Below are 13826 nucleotides of genomic sequence, written 5' to 3' on the forward strand. Positions count from 1 at the left end.
AAGTCAAAAAGGCCAAGAGGGAGTTTCAACTCAGCCACTCTATGACTAACCCAGAGCAGTCACTTCACATTACTGAGCCCATTTCTTCATTGGTAGAATAAGGAAAATAGTGGCACTGACCCCTCTAAGTTAGAGTGAGGATTAAAGAGACTAATAGAGGCCGGGCGTGGTGGCTCACACCTGTAATCCTAGCACTTTGGGAGGCCAAGGCAGGTGGATCATCTGAGGTCAAGAGTTCAAGACCAGCCTGGCCAACATGGTGAAAGCCCATCTCTACTAAAAATACAAAAATTAGCCAGCCATCATGGCGGACGCCTGTAATCCTAGCTACTTGGGAGGCTGAGGCAGGAGGATTGCTTGAACCTGGGAGATGGAGTTTGCAGTGAGCCGAGATCACACCACTTCACTCTAGCCTGGGCAAAAGAACAAAACTCCCTCTCGAAAAAAAAAAAAAGAGACAGAGAGACTAATAGACAGAAAGCATTGAGCCCAGTGCCTAGTGCTCCACAAATGGCATCAATATCTTTCCATCATTATCACTCAAAAAAGCAGAAACCCCACATGGTTCATAAGATTAGCTTTTGTTTCAAGTTATCCTTTGTGCTAGAAAATATAAAACACTTCAAATAGTTTACCACTCACTAACTCAGATTGGTCTTCTCGCCAGTTTACTCTAAAATCAATAATGTAAGAAGCAAGGAACTGTAGCCAGAACATTGGCCTACTTAGAATCAGCAGGGCTGGCTTCTGCCATGGGCTTACTGCACTCTCCCTTTCTGGCAACCTTGGGCCAGTCAGCTGACCTCTTGGAACCTTATTTCACCCACCAAGGAAAAAGGGAAAATAATTCATACCTCGAAGAGTATGCTAATGAATTTTATGCATGAGAAAAATCTGTAAAAATGTAAGAGGTCATTATCACTATCTTTCCATCTTTTACAGACACTAGGTTCCTACTGAAATGTGACCATCTGGCCCAGGTTGAGACTTGGGCATCGATTATATTTTCATTAACTAAATTATAAGGGCAGCTACTTTAAAAACATGTGCACACACTTGATACTCATGATAGGAAATTATATTACTATTGGTTTGAGTAAATCTAAAAATAATCACTTAAAAGACCCATATTTAATGGGCTATTGCACAAAAACCCACACACGCATGTCACAAGAAAGTACACAACCTTATCAATCTCTTCTCTTTAAAAAAAAAAAAAAAAGTCAATAGGATAAAGTGAAGAGGTTAATACAGTTATCATTTCTCTTTTTGTTTTTTTAAATATTTTGGCAGGGCACGGTGGCTCACACCTGTGATCCTAACACTTTGGGAGGCTGAAGCAGGTGGATCGCTTGAGCTCAGGAGTTCAAGACAAGCCTTGGCAACACGGTAAAACCCCGTCTCTAAATAAAAATTTAAAAATTAATATAAAAAGATAAAAGATTTTAATAGAGGCCGGGCATGGTGGCTCATGCCTGTAACCCTAGGACTTTGGGAGGCTGAGGCGGAAGGATCAACTTGAACTCCTGGACTCAAATGATCCTCGCGCCTCAGCCTCCCAAGTGCTGGGATTACAGGCCTGAGCCACTGCACGTTCCTGTCATTTTCTCTTTTAAATAGTACTACTTGCAGGCTTCCTACTCCCCACCAGCACAAAAGAGTAAGCCTGGACTGGTTTGGACCTTGAATCCCCAAATCTCTTGGCTGAAAAGATATAAGTGCTCTTCTGAAGTTTCAAACGTCACCTGAGGTCACCATCACTGCTTGTCTCCCTGACAGTGGGTCTGTCCTCATCATGAGAAGAGGTAAGCACAAGCTGCACATTTTCAGATTTCTGGTCTGCCAGTGCTTAGCCATAGCCAAGAGACAGTATGGATGGCAGGACCCAACAGAACTCTGGGGCTGCAGGAACTGAAATTTAACAGAAATGCAAAGAAGTGGGAGGTTGAGGTGGGTAGATCTCTTGAGCCCAGGAGTTGGAGACCAGCCTGGGCAACATGGCAAAACCCTGCCTCTAATAAAAATACAAAAAATTAGCCAGGTGTGGTGGCACATGCCTACAGTCCCAACTACTCAGGAGACTGAGGTGGGAGGATTGCTTGAACCTGGGAAGTTGAGGCCATAATGAGCAGTGATCACACCACTGCACCCCAGCCTGGGTGATGGGAGTGAGACCCTGTTTCAAAACAAAAAACAAAAACAAAAAAAAAATTCAAAGAAGAGTCAACTCTCTAACTGCAATTAAAGTAGATGGATGAATGGTTGGATAGATGAATAAATAACTGATTAATTGACTGAGACCCAAATGTTCATCAATATGTTCATGGTTAAGTAAGCTATAATCTATCAACATGCAACTAACCATCCAATGCAACCATCAAAAAGAATATCCAAGATATTAAATAATGCAACAAAAAGTCCCAATAAATATAAAATGCTTCCTGTTAACTATCTTTTTAAGTGCTAGGGTGAAGAATGAAAAGATTGAAAACTCCTGAGCTAGATTTGAATGGTGTCTACTAACTGAGAGAAGCATGTCTCAGGGAATCTAAGAAGCCCCCACATAGGCTTTCTCTATGCAAATTCCCCCGAGGGAAGATGGCCCCAACAAGCCCCAGTGCCTGTTACCTCCGGCTCAGCCTCAGGAACAAGCTGATGAAGCTCAGTCTGCATGAGTGGCCTCTCGTTAGGGCAAGAATTGCCGGGCAGGAGAGGAGCATCCTCCAAGTTCTCAGGCCCCTCCGCTGTTGCAGGGCTCACCCCAGTCTCCATGACAACACACAACTGGCTCAATCTGCTTCTCAGCAAGGACTGCAAAGGAAACAGAGAAGGGGCTCAGGAGTGCCTAAATCAGGTGGTATCTGCGAGGCTGAGTCCCTCCCCAAGCTGCAGACCGAGCAGAAGATGAGGTCTCAGACTCGGATGATGACCTCAGAAAAAGCTAGTCGCATTCGGGATATTACATAATTCCCTACAGATGGTCATTAATAGCTCTAAATATTTTTCCTTTTATAACCAGGCATGGTGGCTCATGCCTGTAATCCCAGCACTTTGGGAAGCCAAGGCAGAGGGATCACTTGAGGCTAGGAGTTCAAGACCGGCCTGGCCAACATGGTGAAACCCAGTCTCCACTAAAAATACAAAAATTAGCCTGGTGTGGTGGCACGCACCTGTAGTCCCAGCTACTCAGGAGGCTGAGGCATGAGAATCGCTTGAACCTGGGAGACAGAGGTTGCAGTGTGTCAAGATGGCGCCACTGCACTCCAGCCTGGGTGACACAGCAAGACTCTGCCTCAAAACAAACAAACAAATATTTTTCCTCTCATGCTCTCACTTGCTCAAAGCAGCCTGGGATGTGGGTATCTTTATCCATATGTTGCAAATGAATAAACTGAGACTCAAAGGCCCTGCCTGAGGCCACACAGGAACTAATGAGCCAAATTCAGGGCTAAGTCACAACTCTGACTTCAAGACTCACTGCAGCCGGGGCTCAGAAAAGGCTGATCCTAGAGAAGGAGCCCAGGGCTCGGAGACAGGAGGCCTGGCCTCCAAACCTGGGCATCACCAGCCAGCTCCATGACCACAGGCTGGTAACAGGTCATCCCGGAGCCTGTTTCCTCCTCTGTAGAAGCAGAGCAAGATCCCTCTGATTTTCTTAATAAACGGTAGAAAGGCACTGTGAACAAGTAAAAGTTGCCTCAATGCGTGATACTTTGGAATCCACCAAAATTTATTAATATTATAATTATAAAGAAATATATGGCCGGGTGTGGTGGCTCACACCTGTAATCCCAGCACTTTGGTAGGCCAAGGCAGACGGATCACCTGAGGTCAGGAGTTTAAGACCAGCCTGGCCAACATGGTGAAACCCCGTCTCTACTAAAAATACAAGAAATTAGCCAGGTGTGATGGCAGGCACCTGTAATTCCAGCTACTCAGGAGGCTGAGGCAGGAGAACCGCTTGAACCCACAAAGCGAAGGTTGCAGTGAGCAGAGATCACTCTACTGCACTCCAGCCTGGGCAACTGAGTGAAACTCTGTCTCAGGAAAAAAAAAAAAAAGAAGAAGAAGAAATATATGCTCACCATAGGAAATGCAGAAGAAGCGAGGCATTAAAAAGAAGCAGAAAAGCAGCCATAATTCCCTAGGCAAAACAACCACTGATTGCTCGTAGGTATTCTTCCAAGTAACTTCTTCTCAGACATTTTCCCACCCTTAAGATAATGCAATCGATACAACTTGGCCTCCTGGTTTTTGTTTTGTTTTTTCACTGAAGATATCTTACCTCTTGGCTAGTCTTCATTTCTTGAACATGATCAGACAAAAACTGCACACAGTTCTCCAGGTCGAAGTAGACAAACCAAAGCTGTGGGGAGAAGCAGCAGTGACCACCGTGGCTCAAGGGCAGCCCAACCCTGAACTCTTCCTCCCTGAGACAGTCCTATTTAGCCTGCTGTCTGGCAGGAAGGTGCCATTTGGCACCATGACAACGTCTCATTTGTATGGTTGGTAGAAAAATGGCTTTGTGTGCAAGTTTAGAAAAGGTCAAACCCTAGGCCAGATGCAGTGACTCACACCTGTAATCCCAGCACTGTGGGAGGCCGAGGCAGGCAGATCACTTGAGGCCAGGAGTTCAAGACCAGCCTGGCCAACATGGTGAAACCCCTGTCTCTACAAAAAAATACAAAAAATTAGCTGGGTGTGGTGGTGGACGCCTGTAATCCCAGCTACTCAGGCGCCTGAGGCACAAGAATCACTTGAACCTGGGAGGTGAAGGTTGCAGTAAGCCAAGATCACACCACTGCACTCCAGCCTGGGTGACAGAGAAAGACTCTGTCTGAAAAGAAAAGAAAAGAAAAGAAAAAGTTAAACCCTGTTCAAAATGGCTGCGGCCCCATTTCCCACAAGCTGCTGAGCATCCCAGACAGACTCCGAACCCTCCTGGACATCACCTGTCCACCTGAGGCCACCTTCATCCTCAATGGGCGGGGCGTGAACATGCAAATGAGTGAAACCCTTCAGAGCTGACACCTGTGGCCCACAACCAGGTCTGAGGTAATCAACCTGGGTGCCTGTGGGGACAGAAGCAGGGCGAGAAGTCCGTACCCCACCTGTGCCTCCCCTTCCACCCCAGGGGCCGGCCAAGCTAAATTTAACCAGGCTGAAATCTTCCACATTCACATTACGACAACCTGTCAAGACCACAGCTGCCACACATCCTAATTGAAGTTCTTGGAGAAACTGGTGGCCCTTGCCCCAAACTCCCATCCACTGGCCACCTCCTCTGGTTCCCAGACCTCCTTCCTCCCACTGACTGACCCATGAGACCTAAAGTCACAGCCTTCTTGCCAACTAGTCTCCCAATGTCATACCCACAAGGGAGGATTTCTCAAATGGTTCCTTTAAAGCTTTTTACTATGAAAATTTCCAAGCATATACAGAAGTAGATGACAGCAACCCATCCTCCCGCTGCAACTGTTAGGTCACCTCGTGGCCACTCTTGGTTCATCTCCATCCTCACTTGGTACCCATCCCCAACACCCTAACCTCCACTGCACCCCCCAGTGAATCTGAAGGACATGCCAGATAGTGTATCACCTCATCCCAAGATACTATTTAGAAACTGAAAGACTCAAGTTGTCTAAAAAGATGTGTCCATTCTTTTTTTTTTTTTTTTTTTTTGAGACAGGGTCTCACTCTGGCACCCAGGCTGGAGCGCAGTGGCGCGATCACAGCTCACTGCAGCCTTGACATCCCGCGCTCAGGTGATCCTCCCACCTCAGCCTTCCAAGTAGCTGGGAATACAGGCATGCGACACCATGCCCAGCTAGTTTTTGTACTCTTTGTAGAAACAGAGTTTGCCATGTTGCCCAGGCTGCTGGTGTTGAACTCTTAGATTCAAGCAATCCACCTGCCTCAGCCTCCCAAAGTGCTAGGATTATAGGGGTGAGCCACTGAGCCCACCTGATGTGTCTCTTTTTTGTTTTGTTTTCTTTCTATTTTTTTTTGAGATGGAGTCTCGCTCTGTTGCCCAGGCTGGAGTGTGGAGTGCAATGGCACAATCTCAGCTCACTGCAACCTCTGCCTCCCGGGTTCAAGTGATTCTCCTGCCTCAGCCTCCCAAGTAGCTGGGACTACAGGCGCACACTGCCAAGCCCTGCTAATTGTTTTATATTTTTAGTAGAGACGGGGTTTCACCACGTTGCCCAGGCTGGTTTCGAACTCCTGAGCTCAGGCAATCCATCCGCCTCAGCCTCCCAAAGTGCTGGGATTACAGACGTGAGCCACCACGCCCAGCCCATTCTTTAGTCATCTATCCATCCGTGCATTCATCTAACACATGCCAAGCCACTCCTATGTGCCAACGGATAAAGGAGATTCAAAGATAAACGAGGCTAAAAAGGACCCCCACATTCCAGGAGCTCCCAGTCTACAATGTCACACTTGAACTGCCGAGAATCTTGTGATGTCATCTGCTTCACTCCAATGATAGGCAAGATCATCTTATACCTACACCATCTCGGGTGTGATAGGCTCCACAAACATAGGGACCTGCATGTGTTCTCTGCTGCAGCCTCAATCCCTGGGACAGTGCCTGGTACACAATAGGCTCTCAATAAACATTCGTGGAGGAACTGAGGCAGGTGCATGAGGAGCCTCTTCCCAGGTCCCCCGTGCACACCTACCTCTGGGCTCCCACCAGGCAAGGGGCCATGACTGGTGAGAATGCAGATGTGGTGCCGAGGAGGTTTTGCAATTCCACTGGGCAGATCAGGCATGGATGGAGGAACAGGAGAGTTCAGCCAGGATCAGGAGATCTGGCCTAACTGTGTTCTGACCCACCCTGCCACGCCATACTAGTCACTTTCAGATCTCCCCCCCAGCGTTCGGGGCAAAGAGAATGACCAAGCCAGGCAAACAAGGCCTTCAGCATCTGACCTGCCTCTCCGGCCTCATCTCTCCCCGCTGTGTCACTCTGGTGTAGCCCCAGCCATGGTGAGCTCCATGCAGCCCTTCAAAGGGACCCTGTGTACCTTGCCTCTCAGCCTTGTTGGGGGCTGTCCCTTTGCTATAAGGCCAGAGAGGCTACTGTTGACTGTCTCACTGTATGCCTGTCATCCTCTGCCAGGACAGGGACCTTGCATGGGCCCCTCAATGTCGCCAGTGTCCAACCGAGGGCACAGCACAGAGGAGGCTCCGTCTGCTGAATAAATGCCAGGTGAGCAGCAAGGTGTAGACATTATCTGTGCTTCCCTTCCAGCCCTGCCACGTGGAGGTTCCAGGCCACTGGTTACTGCACAGAGAAGGTGTCTTGAGGAAGAAACACCAGGGCAGGGAGGAAGGAAAGGGCTGCCAACAGCCATCTCATTAGCAGACTACTGCAAACACTGTGTAGGCTGGGAGAACATGAGGCCACTGCTCTCCATTAGCCCAACATAAAACTAGGCCATCAGGAAGAGGTCACCATGAGACACAGCACCTGAATCACACTCTGGCATCCTTCCACTGTGTCTGTCACCCCCAGCAGCACCCGGTGTCTCAGGAGGGCTCCATTGGCAGCTGCCAGCCTCAGGTCCGTGTTGGTATTGGCCTGTAAGACAAACGCCAGGCCCATCACCAGACCTCCATGCTACTGGGGAGCTCCCAGGCTCTGGGCAGTAGAAACACACCATCCCACCCCCAGATGCCAAGGGACAATCCCCACCCTCAGGACTGTCCCATTTCCTCCCCTATTAAATGGTCAGGGGTGGAGGCAGGCGCAGTGACTCATGCCTGTAATCCCAGTGTTTTGAGAGACTAAGGCAGGAGAATTTCTTGAAGCCAGGGGTTTGAGGCCAGCCTGGACAATGTAGCGAGATGCCGTCTCTATAAAAAATTGTTTAAAAATTAACTAGGTGGGGCCAGGTGCGGTGGTTCACGCCTGTAATCCCAGCACTTTGGGAGGCCGAGGCAGGTGGATCACAAGGTCAGGAGTTCGAGACCAGCCTGGCCAACATGGTGAAACCCCTTCTCTACTAATAATACAAAAATTAGCTGGGCGTGGTGACACACGCCTGTAGTCCCAGCTACTCGGGAGGCTGAGGCAGGAGAATTGCTTGAACCCAGGAGGTGGAGGTTGCAGTGCACAGAGATCACGCCACTGCACTCCAGCCTGGGCAACAGAGTGAGACTCCGTCTCAAAAAAAAAAAAAAATTAGCTAGGCATGTTAGCGTCCACCTGTAGTCCCAACTACTTGGGAGGGTGAGGCGAGAGGATCACTTGAGCCCAGGAGTGTGAGGTTATAGTAAGCTATGATTGTGCCACTGCACTCCAGCCTAGGTGACAGAGTGAGACTCTATCTCTTAAAAATAAGGGAAGAAAAATAAAATGAGATGGGGGATAGCTGGAACAGTAAATTCAATAGTGTCAGACAGCCCTGGGATAAAGCCCAGCTCTGCTGCTTCCTAGCTATATGGCCCTGGACAAGGTATGTCCCTTCCCTGAACCTTATTTTCTTCAGTTGTAGAATAAAAGAATGTCTCTGCCTCCTAGGAATGGAGTGAGATTTCACTGAGATTGTGTGTAAAGTACTTAACCCAGGGCCTGGGACTCTGTCAAGGTTCATAAGATATTTGCGGAAGATGGGAGATCAAATGGGTTTGATCTGTTTGAGCTGACACATCAAATCTGTTGTGTAAGTGAAGCACTCACTCCATCTAGAAAGCACCTACTTTAAAGTACCTAACACAGCGCCTGGCCCTCAGGAGGGACTCTGGGAATCAGCCTCCTGCTCTCCTACCCAAACCAATGGATGCCACACATTCAGCTGGGAAAGTGGATGCTAAACAGGTGGGGGAGAAGAGGAGGGACAAGGGGACCCCAGATGCTGGTTTGGGGACGTGAGCACAAGAGGACTTTCAGACTCAGTTAGAAGAGAGCAGCCTGATCAAGAATAATAGTTCTCAAAAGGGGCAGCACCCTGTAAGGGAGATTTTGGAAATGCAAGGAGGACCCTTTGGTTGTCACAGGGATCGGATGGACAGTGCTGGCACTTAGTGGAGGAGGTACAGGGGTTCTGAACCCATGCCTTCCACTGAAAGACATGTCCTATTAGAAACCATTCTGCATGTTCAAGACTGTCCCCTGGGCTGCCTGGACACCAAATGTCCCACTGAGCATACATGCAGATAAAAAAAATCTACTTAGAATTCTCTGGTCAGCCAACCTAACTCCAGTTTACATTTATACCTAAAGTGATTTTTTTTTTTTTTTTTGGAGACCTAGTCTCGCTCTGTCACCCAGGTTGGAATGCAGTGGTACGATCACAGCTCACTGCAGGCTTGACCTCCTGAGCTCAGATCTTCCTGCCTCAGCCTCCCAAGCAGCTGGGACCACACATGCATGCCACCACACTCAGCTAACTTTTAAATTTTTTGTAGCGATCGAGTCTCACTATGTTGCCCAGGCTGGTCTCAAACTCCTAGGTTCAAGCAATTCTCCCACCTCAGCCTCCCAAAGTGCTGGGATTACAGACATGAGCCACCACGCCCAGCCACTTAACGTGATTGTTTGCATGAGTTTAATGTACACTGAGTTTTCCAGGAATGCCTCTACTATGAAAATTGAGGAATAATTATATTTTGTTTTGCCTAGATCTGTAGTAAGAAGATTTGGATGTGGATTTGGATTTGATGTGGATTTCTTCCTTCTAGAAATCCATATCACCAATAGTTCAATTCCTAACATATCTCTCACTGCCCATATAACCTTGGGCAAATTACTAAACATCTCTCTGCCTCCATCTCCTTACCCCCAAATGGAGATAATAATGCTCCTACCTCAGAGGGGTATAATAAGGATGAAATGAGTTAATCCATGTAGAATAATTGAAAGAACTGAACACTTAACACATGTCAGCTGATAATATCACAGTGAGGATGACAGTGAACTTAAATAATTGTGTTTTCACTGTGCCATGTTAGCCACAAACAAATATTTGTAGGAACTTGGAACTTCTCATGTGTCCTAGCAATGTGCCAGGACTTGCCTGCCTTTACAAACCAGCCAATCTTTTTTTTTTTTTTTTTTGAGGCAGGCTGGAGTATAATGTTGCCATCACAGCTCACTGCAGCCTTGTACTCCTAGGTTCAAGCAATCCTCCCACCTCAGCCTCCCAGGACTATGGGCATGTGCCACCACACCCCGCTGATTTTATTTTTTGTAGAGACAGAGTCTCACAATGTAGCCTAGCCTGGTCTCAAACTCCTGGGCCCAAGTGATCCTCCCACCTGAGCCTCCCAAAGTACTGGGATTATAAATGTGAGCCACCATGCCCGGCCCAAATCTTCCAATCCTGAGAAAGGCTAACAGTGCGCCAAAGGGAAAACGAGACAGTTATGCCAGACATTGATGCTCTCAAGGACATCAAGTAACAACACAGAGAGGATGCTAACAGTAAGAGTGACAATGGTCAGGAAGAGGGGATCTGCATAGTCCTGAGTGACAAGGGATCTAGGGAGGAGGAGGTCCTGGAGCTGAGACCCAAAAGAAGACCTGAGAAGGGCTGTGTGGCCATGGACTGGTTACTTAACCTCTCTGAACTTCCGTTTCCTCACTGGCAAACAGAGTTAATAACAGTTAATACTTACAAAGCATTTACTTTACACCAGGTACTATTATAAACACTTTGTGTGTCTAAGTCATTTAATTCTCACAATAACCCTATGAGGGAGCTACAATTATTATCTCATGTTTTAGATGAGGAAACTGAGGCCCTGATAGATTAAGTAACTCACCCCAAGTTGCAGAGCTAGCAAATGGCGGCGGTATCCTGCCTCCTTATAAGGTTGTTGTTGGGTATAGACGTGAAGCCCCAAGCATACAGCACACAATAGGTGCTCATGAAATGATGGACATTATTAGGAAGAAAATAAGGAGTCTCCTAAATGAGCAGACAGTGATGATGGCATTGCCAGGATGCACCTGGGACCTCCATGATGCACACAAGCCTTGCGCATTTTCTGGGATCTGTGCCTGGCACAGAGTAAGACCTGTCTTGGATGGATGGATGGATGGATGGATGGATGGATGGATGGATGGATGGATGGATGGATATATATTGTTGGAACAGTAAATTCAATAGTGTCAGTCCTGGGCCAAAGCCCAGCTCTGCTGTTTCCTGGCTGTGCGGCCCTGACAAGGTATGTCCTGGTACTATCAAGGGCTTCATAAATACCAGCTGAATAAAAGGAGGAAAGAAGAGACAGAGGCAGAGAGCCAAAGCAGGCATTCCCTCCACCATGTGAATTACATCCACATCCTCGAAGCACCTGTCAGGTGCCAATCTTTTTTGCTTGCTCCTGCTAACTAAAACAAAACACTTTGCTTCTTCCCCTCCCCAAGACAAAGTTCTTGCTGCAGGAGTAGCCAGCTCGATTTATGTTTTATAGGCCAAACACAAGGGCCATGAAAGCTTCAACAGACCCCAAGGGCAGCATTATTTTGTCAGTCTTGTGGCAAAGCCCAACAAAGATCCTTACAGAATGAGTACACCATATAGTTCCCGTTTGTCTCGTGAACACACGCACTAAGTGGAATTCACACCCCAAATGCTGATTTACATTTCCCAACATCCTGCCCCCTCTTTCTGAGTCAGGCAAGATCAGAGTCCAGCACTGTGCCAGGGATCGGGGGATGGAGGAACAAGAGCTTCCCAAGTAGGTGGAAAGACAACATAGGTGTGGTAGCAGAGAAATGGTCCCCAAAGATGTCTAAATCCTATTCGCCAAAACCAGTGCAAATGTTGTTACACAGCAAAGGGGAGTTAAAGCCACCGATGAAATTTATGTTGTTAATCAGCTGACCTTAAAATTAGGAGATTATCTCAGATTATCCAGCTGGCCCAATGTAATCACAAGGGTCCTTAAAAGTAGAAGAGGGAGGCAAAAGAGCCAGAGAAGGAGATGTGAAAAAGATTGGATCTGCCATTGCTGGCTTTGAAGATGAAGAAAGGGATCACGAGCCAAGGAATGCAGAGGACCACTAGGAGCTAACAGGCAAGAAAACAGATTCTCCCCCAGAGCCTTCAGAAGGAAGCAGCCCTGCCTGTACCTAGATTTTAGTCCAGTGAGACCTATGTCAAATATCTAACCTACAGAACTGGAAGATAATAAATCGGTGTTGTTTTAATCCAATAAGTTCATGGTAATTTGTTACAGCAGCTTTGGAAAACCAACAGTTTTCTCTAGCGTTGTGGCTAAGAACACGGCTTGGAATCTGAGGCCCTGGCCTTGATTTCCAACTCTGGCATTTATTAGTAGCATGGCCAGGGCTACTCTATGAGCCCGAGTCTAGGGTTCCTCGACTGCAAAGTAAGTGTAACAGCCTCTACCCAGATTTAATGTCGAAGGATTTAATGAGTTAATGTGGTACGCATTTAACAGGGGACCTACTACATATGATGTGCTCAGTACATATCAAAAGACAGACACTGAAGAGACAGAATACAATTAAAATCATACATCAAGCTGGGAGGTATCCACCTCCTTTCTGAACATGATCAAGAACCAGAGGGCTCAGGGTTTGAACCCTGGCTCTGTCACTAACAGTGGGATCCAGGACAAGTTACCTAAACTCTCGGACCACCCACCTTGCCTCAAAGGTCATTGCTGGGATTAGAGACATGACTGTCAATAGAGCACCAGGTCGGCATCTGCCCGTCACAGGAGGGAATAATGTAAATTACCTCTCCCCAGACGTCAACTTTAGGCACCCTGTGCTGCAGGGTGGGTTCAGTAACCCTCCCTTGTCCACAGGGCTGTTGTGAGCACCCAGGGAGAGGAAGTGCATGAGAGGGCTCAGTTAACTAAAGTACTGTCAGGATATGGGCAATTACTGCTCTCCTCTCACATTCCCAAAACACAGCTTGCTTCCAGAAAAACAATCCACAGGGATTAGACAGGAAAAGCAGAGAGAACAATCACATACACAATTTGATTTCTTTTAGTCACTGGGCTTATGGGCTAGTGTGAATTTTCATGGCCAGGGAAATTCTTTGAGGGAGGCAAAAGGGAAAAATCTGATTGTCACGCCTGCACCGCTCTTCTGGAGAGAGTGTGGCAGGGATCTCCAGACATCTCACCTTCTTCTGGTGTCTTTCAAAGACCAGCACAAGAGTCAAGGTCAGGCTCACCGCGGCCAGGGTCACGAGCAGCATGCCAGCCCAGTGGTTCCCCAAGGCAAACATCTGACTGGTAGAGTAGATATTGGCCCACACCACCACGTAGAAAACCTACAAGATGCCAGACAGAGAGCATGGTCAGGAACTTCAGTCCTCGCATAAAGCAGCTCCATTCAAAGGGACACCTTTCAGACACGACTGATACCCTCCTTGGATTCAGACAGCTCACAGCACCAGTAAGAGATTGATGCAGACACCTGGATCTGTGAGAATGAGCTAATGTTCCTTGTTTATAAGCAAAAGTAGAAAAAAAGGGTTAGTAGCTACTCCTAATCCTTGTTTACCTTAATTTTAAATAAAACAGAAAAAGGCAGGTGGATCTGAAGTGAGACAAATATCAGTTCAAAGACCATAATGATCCTTCAAGCACTATATGGCTTTGGACAATTTATAACTCCCCTAAGTCTCAGTTTCCTCATCTGTAAAATGGGGATAATAACACCTATTTCACGGCATTGTAATAAGGGTTAACAAGGCAACATAAGTAACAGCCCAGCACTCACCAGGGAATGAATCAATGCTGGTTCCCACCCTTTTCCCTTCTCCCTAGAAGTGGGACCTGGGAGTCAGGTGTGCTATTTGACCATTTATACATACAAAACAGCA

General features: G+C 47.3%; 1 protein-coding gene across 19 annotated transcripts in view; it reads right to left on the minus strand.

The window, feature by feature from the left end:
- The window catches only part of TMEM268 (transmembrane protein 268), a 33756-nt gene that overhangs the window by 4368 nt on the left and 15562 nt on the right, over positions 1 to 13826 (minus strand). For 15 of the 19 annotated variants that reach the window (XR_010148587.1, XR_010148586.1, XR_010148584.1 and 12 more), the window contains 4 exons: positions 13122 to 13271; positions 7481 to 7591; positions 4286 to 4366; positions 2629 to 2811 (listed from right to left, as the gene is read on the minus strand). Coding sequence is in view for 12 of the 19 variants with exons in the window: in XM_016961531.4 (XP_016817020.1) it covers positions 2629 to 2811; positions 4286 to 4366; positions 7481 to 7591; positions 13122 to 13271 (525 nt within the window). In the remaining 7 variants the exon portion in view is untranslated. The remainder of the gene's footprint in view (positions 1 to 2628; positions 2812 to 4285; positions 4367 to 7480; positions 7592 to 13121; positions 13272 to 13826) is intronic. The other 4 variants (XM_063787552.1, XM_063787551.1, XM_063787548.1 and 1 more) reach the window with 1 other exon arrangement.

This window comes from Pan troglodytes, chromosome 11 (genome assembly GCF_028858775.2).
Source record: "Pan troglodytes isolate AG18354 chromosome 11, NHGRI_mPanTro3-v2.0_pri, whole genome shotgun sequence".
Classification (NCBI taxonomy): Eukaryota; Metazoa; Chordata; class Mammalia; order Primates; family Hominidae; genus Pan; species Pan troglodytes.